The following is an 18,616-nucleotide window of genomic DNA, read 5'->3' as shown; positions in this document are numbered from 1 at the left end:
GCTTCACCTGTAGCTTTGATTTAGGAAATATTCTTTTTCCCATAATTATCCTGAAGGAATTCTTGCCCTTGTAATACCCAGGACTTCCCCCAAAAGATAATAATTCTAAGTTGGATTGTATTAATACAAAGAACCATTGATCCAAAGCATATTCATTTGACAAAGACAGAAAATTGAAAGGAGTTAAGTAAAAAGAGAGAAAACCTGATTCTTCATCTTTCTTTATTAATAGTTCTAACTTCTTCAGCTATCCAGTGAACTTTAGAATCATTTGGGAGTACTTGTATAAAAGAACCTTATAATTGACTTGCAGTAGTAGACTTCCCTTTCACTTTTCACTTTCATGCATTGGAGAAGGAAATGGCAACCCACTTCAGTGTTCTTGCCTGGAGAATCCCAGGGACGGGGGAGCCTGGTGGGCTGCCGTCTATGGGGTCACACAGAGTTGGACACAACTGAAGTGACTTAGCGGCAGCAGCAGCAGCAGTAACCTTATTTGATCACTCTACTTTGGAAATATGGCTAGGGTGGTTTGGAATTCAATCAATGAAAATCAGGCACGGGTTCATTAGAGGAAAAATGTTTGTTTTTTCTCACAGAAATGAAATGTTAATCTCTTGGGAACACTTGTTTCTTTTAATTAACTTAAATTCATATTTTCATCCAGAGCTAAGTGATACATTCTCCTTCCTTTATTTATCTCCAGCATTTCATTCTCTCACAGTCTTCCTTTCCATAAGGAGAAAATTTTAAATATACATTATCACACTGGGGAGATCGGGAGATATGCTTAAGAGCAGGTATGCTTGCTCCCTTCCAGGCAGTGTGTGAATTTCTGTGAATAACCAAGATAAGCAAAATCCAAACCCTGCTTCTTGAAAAGCTCACTATTTAGAGAAGCAGATATCTCTAACCATTTTATGCTCAGTGTGGTTAGTACTGACACTGAGTTTTAAATTAAGTATTGAAACAATTAAGACAAGTAAGTAAGGAAATAGTTAACTTTTCTGAGGATATATTCAAAGATGTCATAGAAATTAATTTGTAAATAGTGTATAAATACGAAAGATGGTTTGCAATAGGACATATGTTGGCCCACTACTGCTCAAGGTTGGCCTTTGTACTTGAGGTATGGCTGATCTTAGAAGGAACCATCAGCTAAATATTGTCAGGGACAGAAAGCAAAACTCGAGTAGAGGCAGAATCTCAAAGAGGCTGTTGGCAACTCCAGCTTGGGCCAAGTGTCTGAATCAAGTCAACTGATGCAGAGCTGGAACATTCCTGCAGTTGTATCTGGAAACAAAACATAAAAATGGTGAGAACAAAGCAATATTGTTACATGACTGTCAGGACTACTGCAGGCAGATGGGTACCAACCATCCAACTGAGAAATAGCTAGTGTTTTTCCAAAAACTTCGTGAGAGGAGCAAGATGGGGCCAGATCACCTGTTTACTCAAGAGGCAAATCCTCTAAGAAGTCATCCGTAGCCCGGAACATCTGCTTCAGCGCAGAGAGGATCAGAATGTCCTTTACAGGGTCCATCTCCCTCTCTGAAGCATAATTGTCAACCACCAATATTCTAGAAAGAGGAATGCCTAGTATCTTGTTGACATTCTGTATCTGTGGAAAAAAGAATTTAATAAACGTAAGTCTTATATCTAAAATTTGACTGAATTTAAATATAATTTAAGAAAGAAACAGTAAACACAATGGCTTAATATTATTTTCTGAATATAATTATAATTCAGATTATTATTTTAAAGTAGGGTATTAACTTCAATCAACCAGCCAATTGATTCATTTCTTCATTTACCTGTGAATATGTAGTGTGAGCATGCACACACATGCAAAAATATAAAACTATTACAATTCTATCTAGTTGCAAAAAGTATTCTTTACCTGGCTTTGAGAAATCATAGCCTTATTCATCTTTAAGAAGTTGTCTTGAAGAACTTCATTGCAATTTTTCACTTTAGTAAGTAATGCTACTTGTGCTACACCTATATCAAGTAGATAAACCAGTTAATTTACATCATAAACAGTAGTGTATTAACAAGATAATCAAATATGTGTGAAAATAGTACTCTGTAAGGTAAATTTAAGATCAGGAGAATGGAATATTCCCAAGAAATCTCAATATGGGACTTGAAGTTCTTATAATGGGAGACATTATTTCTTCCAAAATGAGAGACTATTTCTAAATGGAATTAAAATTATACTAAGTTTCAATCAGCTACTATCCCATTCAAACAGTGTGTTTTAAATTGGTCAGTGGGGGGGAAGTGGTTGCTGGATCTTGAAGACTGAAAAAGAACCCCAAGGAAGAGAGAAAGCAAGGAGAGTTGTCTGAGAGCATTTGTGAACGTGAAGTACACTGATTTCACAGTTCTACTAAGGACCCTGCCTTTTCCCTAAAACCATAGAGATCAAAGTAAATAACTGGTTGTAACTGAACCAAAGTTCTACTTTACTAACAGCTATTTCCCCAAGAAGGACAGAGGGATATCTCTTTAGACCCCAAAGACATAAAAAGAATGAGAAGATACTATGAACAAGTCTACATGCATAGTTTGACAACTTAGATGAAACAGACTGAAACTATACACTACAAACTACACTACAGCTCATCTAATATGAAATAGATCATTTTAATAGCCCTAAAACTATTTTTAAATTGAACTCATGGTTTTAAAAATCCCTGAAAAAGAAATCTCCAGGGCCAGATGGTTTTATTGGAGAATTCTACCACACGTTTAAAAAAAAAAAAATTCTATACAATCCCTTCCAGAAAATGAAAGAGGAAAGAGTACTTCCTAACTCATTTTATAACACCAATATTACCTGAGACCAAACCCTGAAAAATACTGCTGTTGCTGCTGCTAAGTCGCTTCAGTCCTGTCCGAATCTGTGCGACCCCATAGACGGCAGCCCACCAGGCTTTCCCGTCCCTGGGATTCTCCAGGCAAGAACTGGAGTGGACTGCCATTTCCTTCTCCAATGAATGAAAGTGAAAAGTGAAAGTGAAGTGATTCAGTCGTGTCCGACTCTAGTGACCCCATGGACTGCAGCCCACCAGGCTCCTCCGTCCATGGGATTTTCCAGGCAAGAATACTGGAGTGGGGTGCCATTGCCTTCTCCTTGGCAAACACTACAGAAATTAAAAAACAAAACAAAAAAACTACAGCCCAATATCCCTCATAAATGTAGATGCCAAATTTCTTAATAAAATATTATCAAATAGGATTCAGCAATATATAAAAGGAATTATGCACCATGAACACATGGGCTTTGTGTTATGGAGACAAAGTTGGCTCAAGATTCAAATTCAGTCAATATGATCCATGACATAAACAGACTACACAGGGAAACAATTCCCATGATCATATCAATCTATAGAGAAAAACCATTTGGCAAAATTCAATAGCCATTCATGCTTTAAAAAAAAACAAACTCTCAGAGAAGTTGGAATAAAGAAGAACGTCCTCAACTTAATAAAGAACAGCTATTAAAAACTATAATGGCATTAGTTGACATTAATGTGGTGAAACATTGAATCTCTTCTCCTAAGTTCAGAAACAAAACAAGGGTATTTGTTCTGATCACTATTCAACTAAAAGTACGAGCCAGGATGGTAAGATAAACAAAAATAAATAAAACACATACAAGTTAAGAAAGAAGGAATAAAATTGTCCCCATTTGAGATGACATGAAATCCTAAGAATTTAATGATGAAAAAAGTCTTCCTAGAACTAATAAACAATCAACATCCCATTAAGACTTTTTTTGTAGAAATATACAAAGTAACTCTAAAATTTCTACAGAAATGTAAAGGAACTAGAATAGATAAAATAATTTTGACAAATAAGAATAAAGTGGAAGGGATTATTTTACCCACTTTAAGACCTATAGCTTTTATTATTATATAACCACAGTGATAAAGACTGTGTGATGTTGGTAGAGGAATGAACATATAGATCAAGGGAACAGAATAGAGACCCAGAAATAGATGCACAGAAGTGAGGACATGGATTTTTGATAATGGTACAAAAGCAATACAATTGAGAAATGACAGTTTTTTCAACAAATGGTCCTGGAGCAACTGAATATCCATAGGCAAAAATAAAATCAACCTTGACCTACACTTCATATCCTACACAAAAAGTGACTCAAAATTAATTACATATTTAAATGTAAAATGTTAAGACTATATAAAACTTTTAGAAGAAAACAGAAAAAAATCCAAGACTTAAAGCTTGGCAAAGGATTTTAGACACAAAATGAAAAACATGATCCTTAAAAGAAAAAATTGACAAATAGGAGTTCACCAACATTTTTAATATTTTGTTTGTGAAAGGCTCTGCTAAGATATTGAAAAGACAACTGAGTACTGGAAGAAACTATTTGCAAACCATATGTCATATCTGACAAATGAATCATATCTAGAATTTACGGGTCTTTTAAAATTCAACAGTAAAAAAAAACAAAGTGTCCAAATAGAAAACAGGTCAAAGACATGAAGAGATCTTTTACTGAAGAAGACATATACAAGCAAATAAGTACATTAAAAGATGGTCAGTGTAATTAATCATTAAAGTGAAGTCCCTCAGTCGTGTCCAGCTCTTTGCAACCCCATGGACTGTACCCTGCCAGGCTCCTCCATCCATGGGATTTTCCAGGCAAGAATACTGGAATGGGTTGCTATGTCCTTCTCCAGGGGATCTTCCTGACCCAGGGATTAAACCCAGGTCTCCTGCACTGCAGGCAGACTCTTTACCAGCTGAGCCACCATTAGGGCAATGTAAACTATCATTATATACCTACTAGAAAAGTTAAATTAAAAAAAAAAAAAAAAGCAATAATCATAAATACTAGCAAGAATCCAGAGAATCTGGATCTCTCATATATTGTAAAAATAGAAAATGTGCAGTAATTCTAAAAAGTGGTTTGGCGTTTTCTTTAAAAAATTAAACACAGAGTTAGCATAGGACCCAGCAATCACACTTTTGGGGAATGATTCCAGAAGAAAGAAAACTTACATCCACACAAAAACCTGCACACTAATATTCAAAGGAGCTTTATGTGCAATAGCCCAAAAACAGAAGTAATCAAAAAGTCCTTTAATAAAGAACGGTTAAAACAACTATGGAATATCTATACCATGAATTAGTACTCAACAATAAACAGAAATGAACAACTAATATACATAACAACTTTTATGTAATTCAAAGGATATTAGACTGAGTGAAGAAAGCCAGCCTCAAATCAGACATACTGTTGGGATTCCATTTGTATAACATTCTCAAAACTTATGGAGATAAAGGAGAGATTAATTGCTGCCAAAAATTAACTGGTGAGGGTTGGGGGGTACCATGACAAAGACTTTCATGGCGATGGAATAGTTCTGTATGTAGCAGTAGTTACTGGAATCTACCCATGTAACAAAATAACAGAGCTATAACACGCCTTATGAGTGTTGTATCTCCTGGTTTTAATCTTTCTGGTCTAGTCACCTAATATGGGGAGGTAATTCCTCTATCTAGCCATAGGAAAATCACACATGATGAAAAAATCATAGCCATTCTAGTCTTTAAGGATTTCAGTAAAGCCTTTGAATGATCTCTATCTGCTACTGCCACCAACCAAACTGGGACTCTGGAAATTGGAAGAAGGGGACATGGGACCTTGCTGTATTCTTTTTGCAATTTTCTGTGGATGTATCTTTATTTCAAAGTAAAAATGTTTTGAAACTCACCGCAGTTTATTACTTCTTTTTGAATTTGTTTGAGCTTTGCCACCATTTTAGAGGAGAGATTGTCCATAGAGTTGATATCAAAGACATAAGCCACACAGTGGATCCTGTCTTTCAGTGATGGAGAGGTGATGAAAGTAGGATGCTTGGGTGTAATTGGTTTTTGGGGACTAAACTGTTATAGAAATATAAGGTAACATTTAAGAGAATGCTTTCATTCATTTAAAAGAATTCTGCTGAATTCTTTCAGATACAATTCATGTTTCAAGCATGATCGCCACTAACTTCCAACACAAAAACTTCCCTTCTCCCAGACACTCCTGCCCCAGATTAGTTCACAGCATTCTTTCATACTTCCTCTCCACTGTTAGCATGGTATCATTATATTAAAAAAAAATAATACAACCCACTTCATTGCTTTGGCAAAATATATATATATATATATATATATATATATATATATATATAATTACAACTTAATTATCCATAATGGAAATATTTCAGAAAAGTACAAACAATGCTATTTTTTTAATTTTATTTTATTTTTAAACTTTAAAAGCTAATTTCAAGTCTCAGTCTCTTCAAATCTCAAAGCACAATTGAGGAAAAGGAAATCACTGCTTAGAAATTGAGGCTAATTTTATTGCACCCAATACCTAAAAGAAAGGTGACAATAATGTTTAACTTTCTGAGAACTTAGAATTTATCTTCTCATTTAATCTTTTTAGCCACCTATGAGATCAGCATTATCATTATCTACATTTCCCACATTAAAAAAAAAAAAAAAAAAAAAACTCACAGAGACAAGCATGTAACTTACTTATGGGTACACACCTAATTGGTAGCAGAGCCAACCTTTGAAATCAGGTATTTAGGCTGTATTTAAGTAGTGAAGCCTGCTCACCTTCAATGTAACATCACATATCAACTAAGAGTAGTTGTTTCAATATTTTGTCTAAGTGATTATAAAAGTGCAAGAGATTATATTACTCCTTTCCTAGTATTTAGAATCATTGCAAAGAGTAATATAAACACAGTTCCTCCTGACCTTTTCTTGGAACCTATATGAGTAAAATCTTGCCTTTTGGTTATATTTCTTAATGCTATAGAAAATAATAGAAGTTATCTGCTTTCTTTACATAAATATTTTTTAATTTAAAATACAGTAGTATTGGTTGGTGTTGAAACCACTTTATAAAAATTAGAAATGCATGTGATAAAATATCAATGAAAAGCATTGCTGAAAATGATTTGAAATGTTCTAGACTTTGAAGGATTCTTACCTCATATCTGTCTGGCACACAGCCTTTTAAGATGTGGGGTATGTCATCCACACATAAGCCTACTCCCTCTTTCTCATCCAGCCCCATGGAGTCACACAACATAAATGGCAGAGATTGGCCATTTTTTCCATCTTTAATAGAATATATCCTATACTGTAAAACAAAACACAGCAATATAAAAGTTCACTCTTCAACTGGCCTTCAAGATGTAATAATAATAAGAAAAACCCATTAATATTTATACTGTGGTCCTCAAACATTTTGGTCTCAAGATCAACTAAGTTTCTTAAAAATTATTGAGGCTCCCAAAGATATTTTATTCATGTAGGTCTTATCTATTTATGTGCAACATACTAGAAATTAAAACAAACATTTTTAGTATTTCTTAAATTATTTAAAAATATAATATGAACCTGTTATATATTAATCTAACAATTTTAGGGAAAAACTATTTTCAAAAAATTATAGAAAAGAGTGGGATTGATATACTTTTTTCAATTCTTTTTATGTCTGAATCAATAAAAAACAGCAAGATTCTCATAGTTGCCTCTGCATTCAATCTCTTGTGATATATTGTTTGGGTTGAAGTATATGAAAAATCTGACCTCACACATACAGGTAGTAGGCAAGGAGGGAGTATTTAATTTAACAGCTTTCAGAGAATTCTGGACATTGCTCATTAATAATACATCAAAGCTGAACAAGTGATAATTTCTCAAAGGTTCCCTGCAATGTGAAATCTGTGATACTTTCAAACTATGACATTAAGTTCATTGATCTATTTTACACTTTGAATATATTTTTTATCCATCCATGATTTTGTAACTTGATGCATTGGTCATTTGAAAGTATTGGTTCACTGGCTTATCTGGATCTTCCAAATATTGGTACATTTCATTGTACAATATTACAATATCATATTTGTTAATACCATCATTAATCTCATTAGATAAGTCTTTAAGTTCTTAAGTTTTCAAGCTCAAAGTAGTGGATACAAACTTCCTCATGCTCTTTTTCTTAAAAGCTCAAATGTTATCTTTGACAACAAACACTGTAGGTTGTTATCCTTGAAGTGATACCCTCATTTCGTGCATTTTTCCCCAAAATGTCTACCAAATATCCAAGTATAAATAAGCAAGTCTTTCAGTTGTCTTTTCAATCAAATATGATATTCCATGAGAAAAGTTCAGCTTAGAACCACCATATTTTGACATGCATTAGGAGCACTTTGCATGCAGAATCTGCCTGCAGTGCAGGAGACCTGGGTTCAATCCCTGTTGGGAAGATCCACTGGAGAAGGAAAAGACTACCTACTCCAGTATTCTGGCCTGGAGAATTCCATGGACAGTCCATGGGGTCACAAAGAGTCAGAAACAACTGAGGAACTTTCACTTTCACTTTTCACTTTAACAAAGCTTCTTTTCTAGACACACTCCATCTGATCCCAAGACTATTTTTCAGGATAACTCTGAAAAAATTTCACTTATTGGTCAAATACACTTTCAACATAGACTCAACTATAGAAGATTTGGGAAGAATCACAAAGAAAAGGTCTTCTCAGAGACACCAAATGATACTCAGTTCTTTCAGTCCAAACCAGGAGGTGGAGAATTCCTCTGTAACCTATTGTCATTTGTGAAGGAGTCAAAGCACCCATTGCTTCATAAAAATGCCTAAAGCAATTCCACTGGAGATTTTGATCTAAGTGAATGGGGTTTATTGGTACCTCAACTTGAAAGAAATTAACTCTAATTAGAGTTAGATAATATTCAATACATTAATATTTTCTATTAATTCCCTTTATTCTTTTTGTTGATTACATAATATTGACAAGCATAGAATGGAAGCTTCTAGATAAATATTGCACTGTAAATCAAAGATCTTTAGCATAACAGTTTTAAAAATGGCATTAGTACTTATTTCCTTAAATATATTTATTTACAAATAAGATAGTCTTTATAGGAGCGTTGGTAGACTGATTTACCCCATGAAGGTTTTGCTTCTCATGATCATTTTCTATTAAATGATCTCATATAATGCAAAAGTGTTACAATACATAATTTTCATTATTTTATTACAAAAAAAGAGAAAATAATTTCAATCCAGGCAAAATCATGTGGGACATGAGTAAATATATATATATCAAATAAAATGGACAAAGATTTCTTTTTTTTTTTTTTTTTCGGACAAAGATTTCTACAAAGTTTTTAAACATTTATTATTTTTTGCAAATACCAAAAAGCATTCTTCTTAAAACTGCTTACGTCCATTAAAATGGAAAGCTTCTCTGTCTAATATAACTCGTGGGGGAAAATTCTAATTCAATTTTTATTCCTGTTTTACATTTGATTTAGCATTTAATTGTTCATAGATTAGGAGGTTAAGCTATTGAAGAAAGTGCCAAAGAAATTAACAGACCTCATAATTGTAACCTATAAAACAAAATCCTCAGGAAATCCTGAAATAACTTACCTGTTCAGTAATGCTGGTGACATCAGATCCCACTATGGCTTGGCGAGTCAAATGGCCTTGGAAAATGGACTTCACTGAATTGAAAAAACTGGACTTTCCAGACCCAACTGGACCCAGCAAGAGAATACGGATTTCTGAAACCAAGTCTGCATAGGGACTGTAGGCTCTGACATCTGCTAGGAGACTATTTCTGTGCCTGGAAAAGTGCAGTTGTTAAATACAACAGCCAAACTTTCATAAGGAACAATATAATTCTGCTGAGCTTGTCTTCCTGCTAAAAAGCATGTTTTAACACTTATTTATTATTTTGATATTAGCATCTTCTTTCATATAACTTGAAAGGGTCTAAGGTTATACATTTTGTGCTTGAAGAAAATGTACTTATCTATATCTGACTAAGTTAAACTAACCAGCAACCAAATAATTTCTAAACTATTAGCCTTAGACCCCATAAGTATAATAAGAAATAACAACACTGAAAATGAATTTTCAGTGACAATGTTACATTAAGGGGAAACAGAAATAAAATATATGCAATGCAAGTGTTTATCTATAAGTGGGAAGAGGGGACTTTGTTTTTAAAATTTTCTGAGGTTTTTCTGAAAACTTGATTCTCAAAATAAGGATTCAGAGGAATTATCTAAAATAGTCTTCTCAACTCTGGAAAACTTTGAATCTAACAGAACCAAAGTGAAACATGAAGTCAAACTGCCATCATGTGGATCTTAAAAAGTTTCAGCTGGTAGTGGTTTTGTTTTTGTTGCTGTTCTAAATTGTTTTCAACACATTATGTCAGGAACACTGTAACTGATTTTTATCACTCCAAGTAACATGATTTTTAATCTCACTGTCAGTGCCATTCATACAGTTGATCTAAATGAAATGAGTAAGAGATAGTTCAAGAAACTAACTTACTGTGTGGCTCTTGTTATCCTGTTTATGTAGCCTGCCTCATCTTTAATTCCTAAAGGAAATAAACACGGCATAACAATTTTTAAGCTTGTCTGATTAAATGTGACCAAGTCTAACTTCTAAATAGGGCATTGAGTCTTTTTGCATAACCCAGATGAGCTTTTTGGTTAGGAATTAGGGTTGGCAGTATAATGAGATTAAGGGGAGCTAAAAGTATCTTCTTTGTATAAGTCACTCTGCAAACTCGTATAATTATGCCTAGGAGTCCCAGGGCTAACTCAAAAGGTGTCACATGTCAAAATAATGAAACTTCTCTCTCCGTCTCCATCCCTTCATTCATACTTCTCAACTTACTTTGGCCAAAGCTGCCTATATTTTCTGGGTGATAACCCCATAACCTTTATGCCTTCCATGTTTCATTTTGGAGGTTATTAAAAAATGTGTGATATGAAATTCACTTGTCTGTCTTCTTTTTTCTTGTTCTTGTAGATTAATTATGAGTTACCAAACACAAAGACTAGAATCAGAACTTAGTAATGTACAAATTAACATACCTTCAACTCGAAAAACTTCACATTCTAAAAATGTGGACTTTGCGTGAGATTTTACTATTAATTCTTCCTCAAAAATTCTAGGTATATAAATGCGACTTTCTTCAAAATTTAGAGATAATTTTTGATTGTAATAACTAGAGAAATAAAATGTCAGGTTATTATGATAAAATGTCACTGTTGAATTTAAAACTACAGTTTTCATTTCCATTGTTTCATTCTTTTGAAGTGAAAAAAAGAAGGAAGCATTTGGCTCTATAAAACTTTCAGACATGTCAGAACTATGCCCAAGCGTAAAGACACCAAAAATACTGTTGGAATGATAAATCACTGTTACAATGGGTCCTTGACAACGGCACCTATTCTGCATTTCTACAGTGCTTCTTCCATGGACACTAGACTTATAAAGAAGTCTCAGAGAAACATTTCCAAGCAGCTTTTGAAAACTTCTTTCCTCATTCCATGTCAATGTGGTTGTCACTGCCATTGTTCTGTATCTAGTAGGAAAAAAAAATTTTAATAGTTTCAGAGAGCAGTACAGTATTGTGATTTCTGCTATACTAGTTTCGGTGAATTCTTTAGTCACTGACCCAATTAAAACATGTTATTTGGACTTGGAGTGTAAAGAACTATATACATACACATATGTATATGCAGGTCAGGAAGCAACAGTTAGAACTGGACATGGATCAACAGACTGGTTCCAAATAGGAAAAGGAGTACGTCAAGGTTGTATATTGTCACCCTGCTTATTTAACTTATATGCAGAGTACATCATGAGAAACACTGGGCTGGAAGAAACACAAGCTGGAATCAAGTTTGCCGGGAGAAATATCAGTAACTTCAGATATGCAGATGACACCACCCTTAAGGCAGAAAGTGAAGTGGAACTAAAAAGCCTCTTGATGAAAGTGAATCAGGAGAGTGAAAAAGTTGGCTTAAATCTCAACATTCAGAAAACGAAGATCATGGCATCCAGTCCCATCACTTCATGGGAAATAGATGGGGAAACAGTGTCAGACTTTATTTTAGGGGGCTCCAAAATCACTGCAGATGGTGATTGCAGCCATGAAATTAAAAGACGCTTACTCCTTGGAAGGAAAGTTATGACCAACCTAAATAGCATATTCAAAAGCAGAGACATTACTTTGCCAACAAAGGTCTGTCTAGTCGAGGCTATGGTTTTTCCTGTGGTCATGTATGGATGTGAGAGTTGGACTGTGAAGAAGGCTGAGCGCCAAAGAATTGATGCTTTTGAACTGTGGTGTTGGAGAAGACTCTTGAGAGTCCCCTGGACTGCAAGGAGATCCAACCAGTCCATTCTCAGTCCTGGGTGTTCTTTGGAAGGAATGATGCTAAAGCTGAAACTCCAATACTTTGGCCACCTCATGCGAAGAGTTGACTCATTGGAAAAGACTCTGATGCTGGGAGGGATTAGGGGCAGGAGGAGAAGGGGACAACAGAGGATGAGATGGCTGGATGGCATCACCGACTTGATGGACAAGAGTTTGGGTGAACTCCGGGAGTTTGTGATGGACGGGGAGGCCTGGCGTGCTGCAATTCATGGGGTCACAAAGAGTTGGACACGACTGAGTGACTGAACTGAACTGAATGTATATACATATACATATATATTATATATTTTAATATATATAACATTAATGGGTAGATATGAAAAGTAGATAATTTGGACATTTAAATATCATTAATTTTTTTAAGTCAATAGGAAAAACAAACTAGAGACTGGATTTAAAAAGTAGAGAAAAATTAATGAATTAGAGCAGAGATCATCACACTTTTTCTTAGTAACACATAGTAAAAATTTTAGGATTTGGGGGTCATATTGTTTTTACCACTGTTACTCAACTTTGCCAACATAAGGCAAAAACAGTCATAAACAAAGCTCATGACAGTGTTCAAATAGAAACTTTTTTACAAAAATAGATGCCTGGAATGAGGGCATATTTTACCAATCCATGAATCTGATTATAGAAATGAGAAATTAATTCAAAAAACAGTGCACAAAGAAAGAAATTGAAACATGAGAGGATTTAATAGGTAGGAAAGTCCATGATGGCTAGAACACTAGCCATCATGCCATTACTTTCAATAAGAAAAATTAAAAACAAGGGTAACTGTGATATAAATATATTTGAAAGCATTGGAGAGAAAACAAAGCAGTAAAGAATTATATTATTGGCTAAGATTTGGAAAAGAAGTGACTGCAGAGAGGTAAGCTTGGCATTGTTGCATCTGTCAAATTCAGAAGCTGCTCCAAACCAGGCTTAAACAGTACATGAATCATGAACTTCCAGATGTTCAAGCTGGATTTAGAAAAGGCAGAGGAACCAGAGATCAAATTGCCAACATCTGCTGGATCATCAAAAAAGCAAGAAAGTTCCAGAAAACATCTGCTGCTGGTTTATTGACTATGCCAAAGCCTTTGGATCACAACAAACTGTGGAAAATTCTAAAAGAGATGGGAATACCAGACCATCTTACCTGCCTTATGTAAGAAAGCAAAGAAGAACTAAAGAGCCTCTTGATGAAAGTGAAAGAGGAGAGTGAAAAAGTTGGCTTAAAATTCTCCATTCAGAAAACAAAGATCATGGCATCTGGTCCCATCACTTCATGGCAAATAGATGAGGAAACAATGGAAATAGTGAGAGACTTTATTTTTTTTGAGCTCCAAAATCACTGCAGATGGTGACTGCAGTCATGAAATTAAAAGACGCTTGCTCCTTGAAAGAAAAGCTATGACCAACCTAGACAGCATATTAAAAGGCAGAGATATTACTTTGCAACAAATGTCTGTCTAGTCAAAGTTATGGTTTTTCCAGTAGTCTTGTATGGCTGTGAGAGTTGGGCTATAAAGAAAGCTGAGCATCGAAGAATTGATGCTTTTGAACTGTGGTGTTGAGAGTCTTGAGAGTCCCTTGGACTGCAAGGAGTTCAAACCAGTCAATCCTAAAATAAATCAGTTCTGAATATCCATTGGAAGGACTGATGCTGAAGCTGAAGCTCCAGTACTTTGGTCACCTGATGCGAAGAGCTGACTCATTGGAAAAGATCCTGATGCAGGGAAAGATTGAATGCAGGAGGACAAAAGAATGACAGAGGATGAGATGGTTGGACAGCATCACCAACTCGATGTACATGAGTTTGAGCAAGCTCCAGGAGTTGGTGATGGACATGGACTGCAGCCTGGCATGCTGCAGTCCCTGGGATCACAAAGAGTTGGACACAGCTGAGTGACTGAATTGAACTGAACAGGGAAGAACCACCAGTGGACTGAAACAGACTTAATTCCATCTCTCGTCTTCTCAATCTAATCTATAATAGGATTAAGACAAATGAGAATTGCCAGTGTCTCTAGCTATATAGGACAGATACAAAATAAATTTTGTCTGAGTGAAGAGAAAATTTTCTTAACTTTAGGTCTACATTTTCTTGATATTCAATGTCTCACATTCATCATAAACACCAGAGAGCAGACAAAACAACATGATAGAAAACCAAGAGAAAAAAACAGAAAATAGAAAGAAATCCATACTGATAATTGAGTTGAAAGTGAAAATGAGGTCGCTCAGTCATGCTCGACTCTTTGCGACCCTGTGGACTGTAGCCCACCAGGCTCCTCTGTCCAGGGGTTCTCCAGGTAAGAATACTGGAGTGGGTTTCCATTTGCTTCTCCAGGGGATCTTCCCAACCCAGGGATCAAACCCAGGTCTCCCGCATTGCAGGCAGACACTTTAACCTCTGAGCCAGCAGGGAAGCCCACAGTGATTTTTAAACAACTGAGCTTTGTGTGGGCTTCCCTGGTGGCTCATCCGTAAAGAATCCGACTGCAAGGCAAGAGCTGCAGGAGAGGTGGGTTCCATCCCAGGGCCAGGAAGATCCCTTGGAGGAGGCTGTGGTGGTGCACCCCAGTCTTCTTGCTGGAGAATCCCATGGACAGAGGAGCCTGGCAGGTTATAGTCCATAGGGTCGATATCAGTCAGACATGCCTGAAGCAACTTAGCATACAAGCTTGGTGTATTCAAATAAGTAAAAGATAAGATTAAACGGCTGACAGAAAATGGAATGGGGTGGGAATTGAAGGGAATTCTAGACTTTAAAAATAAATATCTGAAATAAATTCAATTTATTTCTGAAAAATAAATTGAAGGTTAAACACACTTGAAAGAATTAGTTGGAAGAAGCTATATCAAATGAAAAATTGAGACAAAGAGAAGGAAAAAGAACAAAGGACCAAAGAGAATAGACAGTATAGTAAAATGAGAGGATATCTATGCAACTAAAGTCCAAGAATGAGAGAAAGAAAGAATATGGCAGATATCAAAGTAGTCATACAAAGCTCAAAAAGCAAGTAAGTCTCAAAACATTTCAAACATAAAATAGATTCCCTAATACACTAGAAAATAAAGAAATCTCTGGTGGCTCAGATGTTAAAGAGTCTGCTCACAGTGCAGGAGACCCGGGTTCAATCCCTGGGTCGGGAAGATCCCCTGGAGAAGGAAATAGCAACCCTCTCCAGTATTCTTGCCTGGAAAATCCCATGGATTGAGGAGCCTGGCAGGCTACACAGTCCACGGGTCACAAAGAGTCAGACACGACTGAGTGACTTCCCTCAGTACTAGGAAGTCCACTGATCAATAAGAAAACTGAATAAGATCTAGAAAACTGAATAAATGATAATTATTGTCAAAACTTGTGAAATGAAGCTAAAACATGCTGTAAAAAGTGTTCATAATTAAATATATGCATTAGAAAAGAAGAAAGGCTGAAAATCAATAATATAAAATTCATCTTCACAAGTCAGGGGAAAGTTGCCAATTATACACACACACAATAGGAAGTAAATAGTAGAAGTAAATAGTAAAAGTAAAGCCAAACTTAATAAAGCAAAAATAAATATACAAAGAGAAGATTAACAGAACCAATGTTAGTTTTCAAAAAGTATAAATAATAAAGTCAGTAAAACATTGCTGATATTGATAAACAAAAAATGGTTGGGGGGAGGAGCAATGTACCAAAATCAAGAACATAGACAAGAATATCAGGACATATGCTACAAACAGTAAAAACATTTTTTAAGCTGAACAATTTAAAAAAAAATAAATTTGAAAACAGGCAAATTTGAAATGGGCCAATTCTGAGAAAAACTTACCAAAACTGCATGAAAATAAATAGGAAAAAAAAAAAAAAGAATAGTCCCATAGCTATTCTAAAAAACAAAACTCACCATTAAAGACTTTCCACAAATAAATTGCAAAGATAAGTGGGTCCAATAACCAAACCAAACTTTGAGTGCTAAACATTAGAATCTTAAAAAAACACTTCAAGAGAATATAGACCAACACATTACAATGGCATTGCAAGCAGGAACACTGCAAGCTAGTCTCACTCCTAAATACAGGTGTAATACTGTAAGCCAATCATCAAGCAATTAAAAATAAATAAATATTTTTTAAAATCTTCAGCAAAATATTAACAAGCCTAAAGAAAAAAAAGAAGTGGATTTTTAAAATTTATTCACAAAAGCAGCAAATAAAATAATGTACCTGGAAGAAAAAATTTTTAAAGCTACAAACAACTTCTGTAGAGATAATTACAAGAAGAATGTTATAAAGGACATGAAAAATGACCCAAGTAAATGAATACCTATCCAATTTTCTTAGATGACAAAAGCCTTCTTAAAAATTGTCAGTTCCTCCAAAATGTATCTTTCAGTTCAGCGCAAGGGTGATCAAAAGCCCAAGAACATTCTTTCGATTGAATGTAAGAAGATAATCTGAAAGTTCCCATGATATCTCAAGGAACAAAGAATAGCCAAGAGAGTTTTAAAGATGAACAAGTTAAGAATTATATAAAATTACGATAATTAGGAAAATGTGACCATGGCATTAAGATAGTCAAGAGCCCTGAGACTGACCCACTTTCATAGCTGGGTTGCCCTGGAAAACAAAGCTGAATGCCAAGTTTACATGTGGAGACTTTACTGCTGGGTACAATTTCAAAGAAATAAACATGAGATAAAGCAGAAAGAGAAACTAAGAACAACCTAAACCAAATACAAACTTAACACAACTGTTTACTCAGCTTGAAGGGGAGGTAATAGCTCTATAGGAAAAAAATTTTTAATTAATATCATCCTCATAATCTCATAGCATTTTCAAAAGTAAATTCCAGTTGATATGAAGCACTAAATGTGAAAAAATTTTAGAAGGAAGTATGAGATATTGTCATTACAACCTTTGCTTTGGGAAGGATTTCTAAAATAAGATACCAATAGTACAAACTATAAAGGAAAGAAAAATAAATTTAACTACACTAAAACTTAAAATATCTTACAATAAAAGGTACAACAAATGCAACCTTAAAACATCATATATCTTACAAATACTATCCCACCTATGAACAATAAAGAAACCACAAACAACCTAATAGAAAAGTAGTCAAAGTATGTGAACAAGAAATTCACAAGTGGAAGTAACTTAAATGGACTATAAGTCCATTTAATGGACTATAAGAAAAAATGTTCAAGAATTCTAGTGACAAGAAACTGTAAATTAAACAACAATGGGATATCACTTCACATCAAACAAAAGTTCAGTGAAACAGATGACCAGGATATAGCAATTCAAGAATATTTACATTGTCCTGATGGCCATGCATCATTTTGGAAACAATGTGCATAGCATCATTGTTTATGGTAATGTTAGAAGATTGGATGTACAAGTTTTTGCATATTCATAAAAGGAAATACTAAAGAGCATTGAACTAACTGAATTAGACATATTTGTCTTAACGCAGATAAATCTCAAAGAATTCATATTGACTGGAAAGAAACAAGTGGAGAATGAGAATCTTAGTATGATACCATAAATAAACTGTTAATTTACAAAGCAATACTGGAGGTCATTTAAATACACACATATATACAGTAAAAGAGCATAAAAACAAGCATGACAATAATTTATGACAAGGTCTGGGTACAGTTTCTCTCTAGGAAGTAAGGGAAGTGAAGAAAATGTAAGAGAGATTCATCAATAATTTCAGTGAGATCTGTAATGCCTTGAAGTTTTCAAGAAAAAAACTATTCTTATTAATAAAGCAAATCATTTAAAAAACCAGAACTGCATAAGATTACAGTAAAGTTTATGTATTCTCTGTATTCCCTGTATTTGAAATATTCATTAAAAAACAAAACCAACAAAAGCAAAAAGCATGATCTTAGTAGCAATTTCACTTGAAAGTCTTCTTCAAAGAAAGAAAAACAAACAAATTTCTTTGCCCACAGTTAGGAAACGTTGGATGGCAGCAAGTCACTTACCAGCTTTTCAGAATGGGACAAGGCTTAATGGAGTGTTAACTGCTCTGTCACACTTATGGACTAGCCAGAGTTTGAAGACTAAAGGTTCTGTTGAGATCAGTGGCTTCCTGTTCCTGAAAAACGAAAGTGAAACTCAAAGCAGCAAATGAGCAGGAAACAGCAAGCCAACTGCTGTTAAGTTTCTTTTTCCCTAAAGAAAAAAGAGACAGAGAGATCTGCTCAGCACAAGAAAAAGGTGCAAAGATGTTTGGTCCCCTCAATAGCCCACATCTAAGCATGCATGAAATGCAATTATTAATAAGAAATTACAAT

At 34.8% G+C, this 18,616-nt stretch overlaps 1 protein-coding gene across 1 annotated transcript; it reads right to left on the bottom strand.

Annotated features, from left to right (window-relative positions):
- Positions 1-205: 205 nt before the first annotated feature.
- Positions 206-18,370, bottom strand: IFI44L (interferon induced protein 44 like). The gene is made up of 9 exons (XM_086390758.1): positions 18,305-18,370; positions 10,972-11,465; positions 10,421-10,469; positions 9,506-9,701; positions 7,034-7,186; positions 5,754-5,925; positions 1,901-2,001; positions 1,447-1,621; positions 206-1,293 (listed from the first exon to the last, which is right to left on the bottom strand). Exons 2-8 carry the CDS (start codon positions 11,453-11,455, stop codon positions 1,451-1,453), a joined length of 1,326 nt encoding a protein of 441 aa, XP_086246884.1. The 5' UTR covers positions 11,456-11,465; positions 18,305-18,370; the 3' UTR covers positions 206-1,293; positions 1,447-1,450.
- Between the last annotated feature and the right edge of the window lie 246 nt (positions 18,371-18,616).

This window comes from Bos grunniens, chromosome 3, assembly GCF_055505025.1.
Source record: "Bos grunniens cultivar Pamir isolate PY7600 chromosome 3, Bosgru_T2T1.0, whole genome shotgun sequence".
In the NCBI taxonomy this organism is placed as follows: Eukaryota; Metazoa; Chordata; class Mammalia; order Artiodactyla; family Bovidae; genus Bos; species Bos grunniens.
The sequence above is the reverse complement of the archived record's forward strand: the minus strand, read 5'-3'. Positions and strand labels throughout refer to the sequence as shown.

Bases quoted from the DNA above. Each gene is read 5' to 3' on its own strand.
- IFI44L (XM_086390758.1), bottom strand. From the start codon at position 11,455: ATGGCAGTGACAACCACATTGACATGGAATGAGGAAAGAAGTTTTCAA. The intron at 2,002-5,753 runs GTGAGTTTCAAA...TACTTGATATAG, and splicing joins AAAAGAAGTAATAAACTGCG to GTGTAGCACAAGTAGCATTA. The intron at 1,622-1,900 runs GTAAAGAATACT...TTTTTTCCACAG, and splicing joins CTATGATTTCTCAAAGCCAG to ATACAGAATGTCAACAAGAT.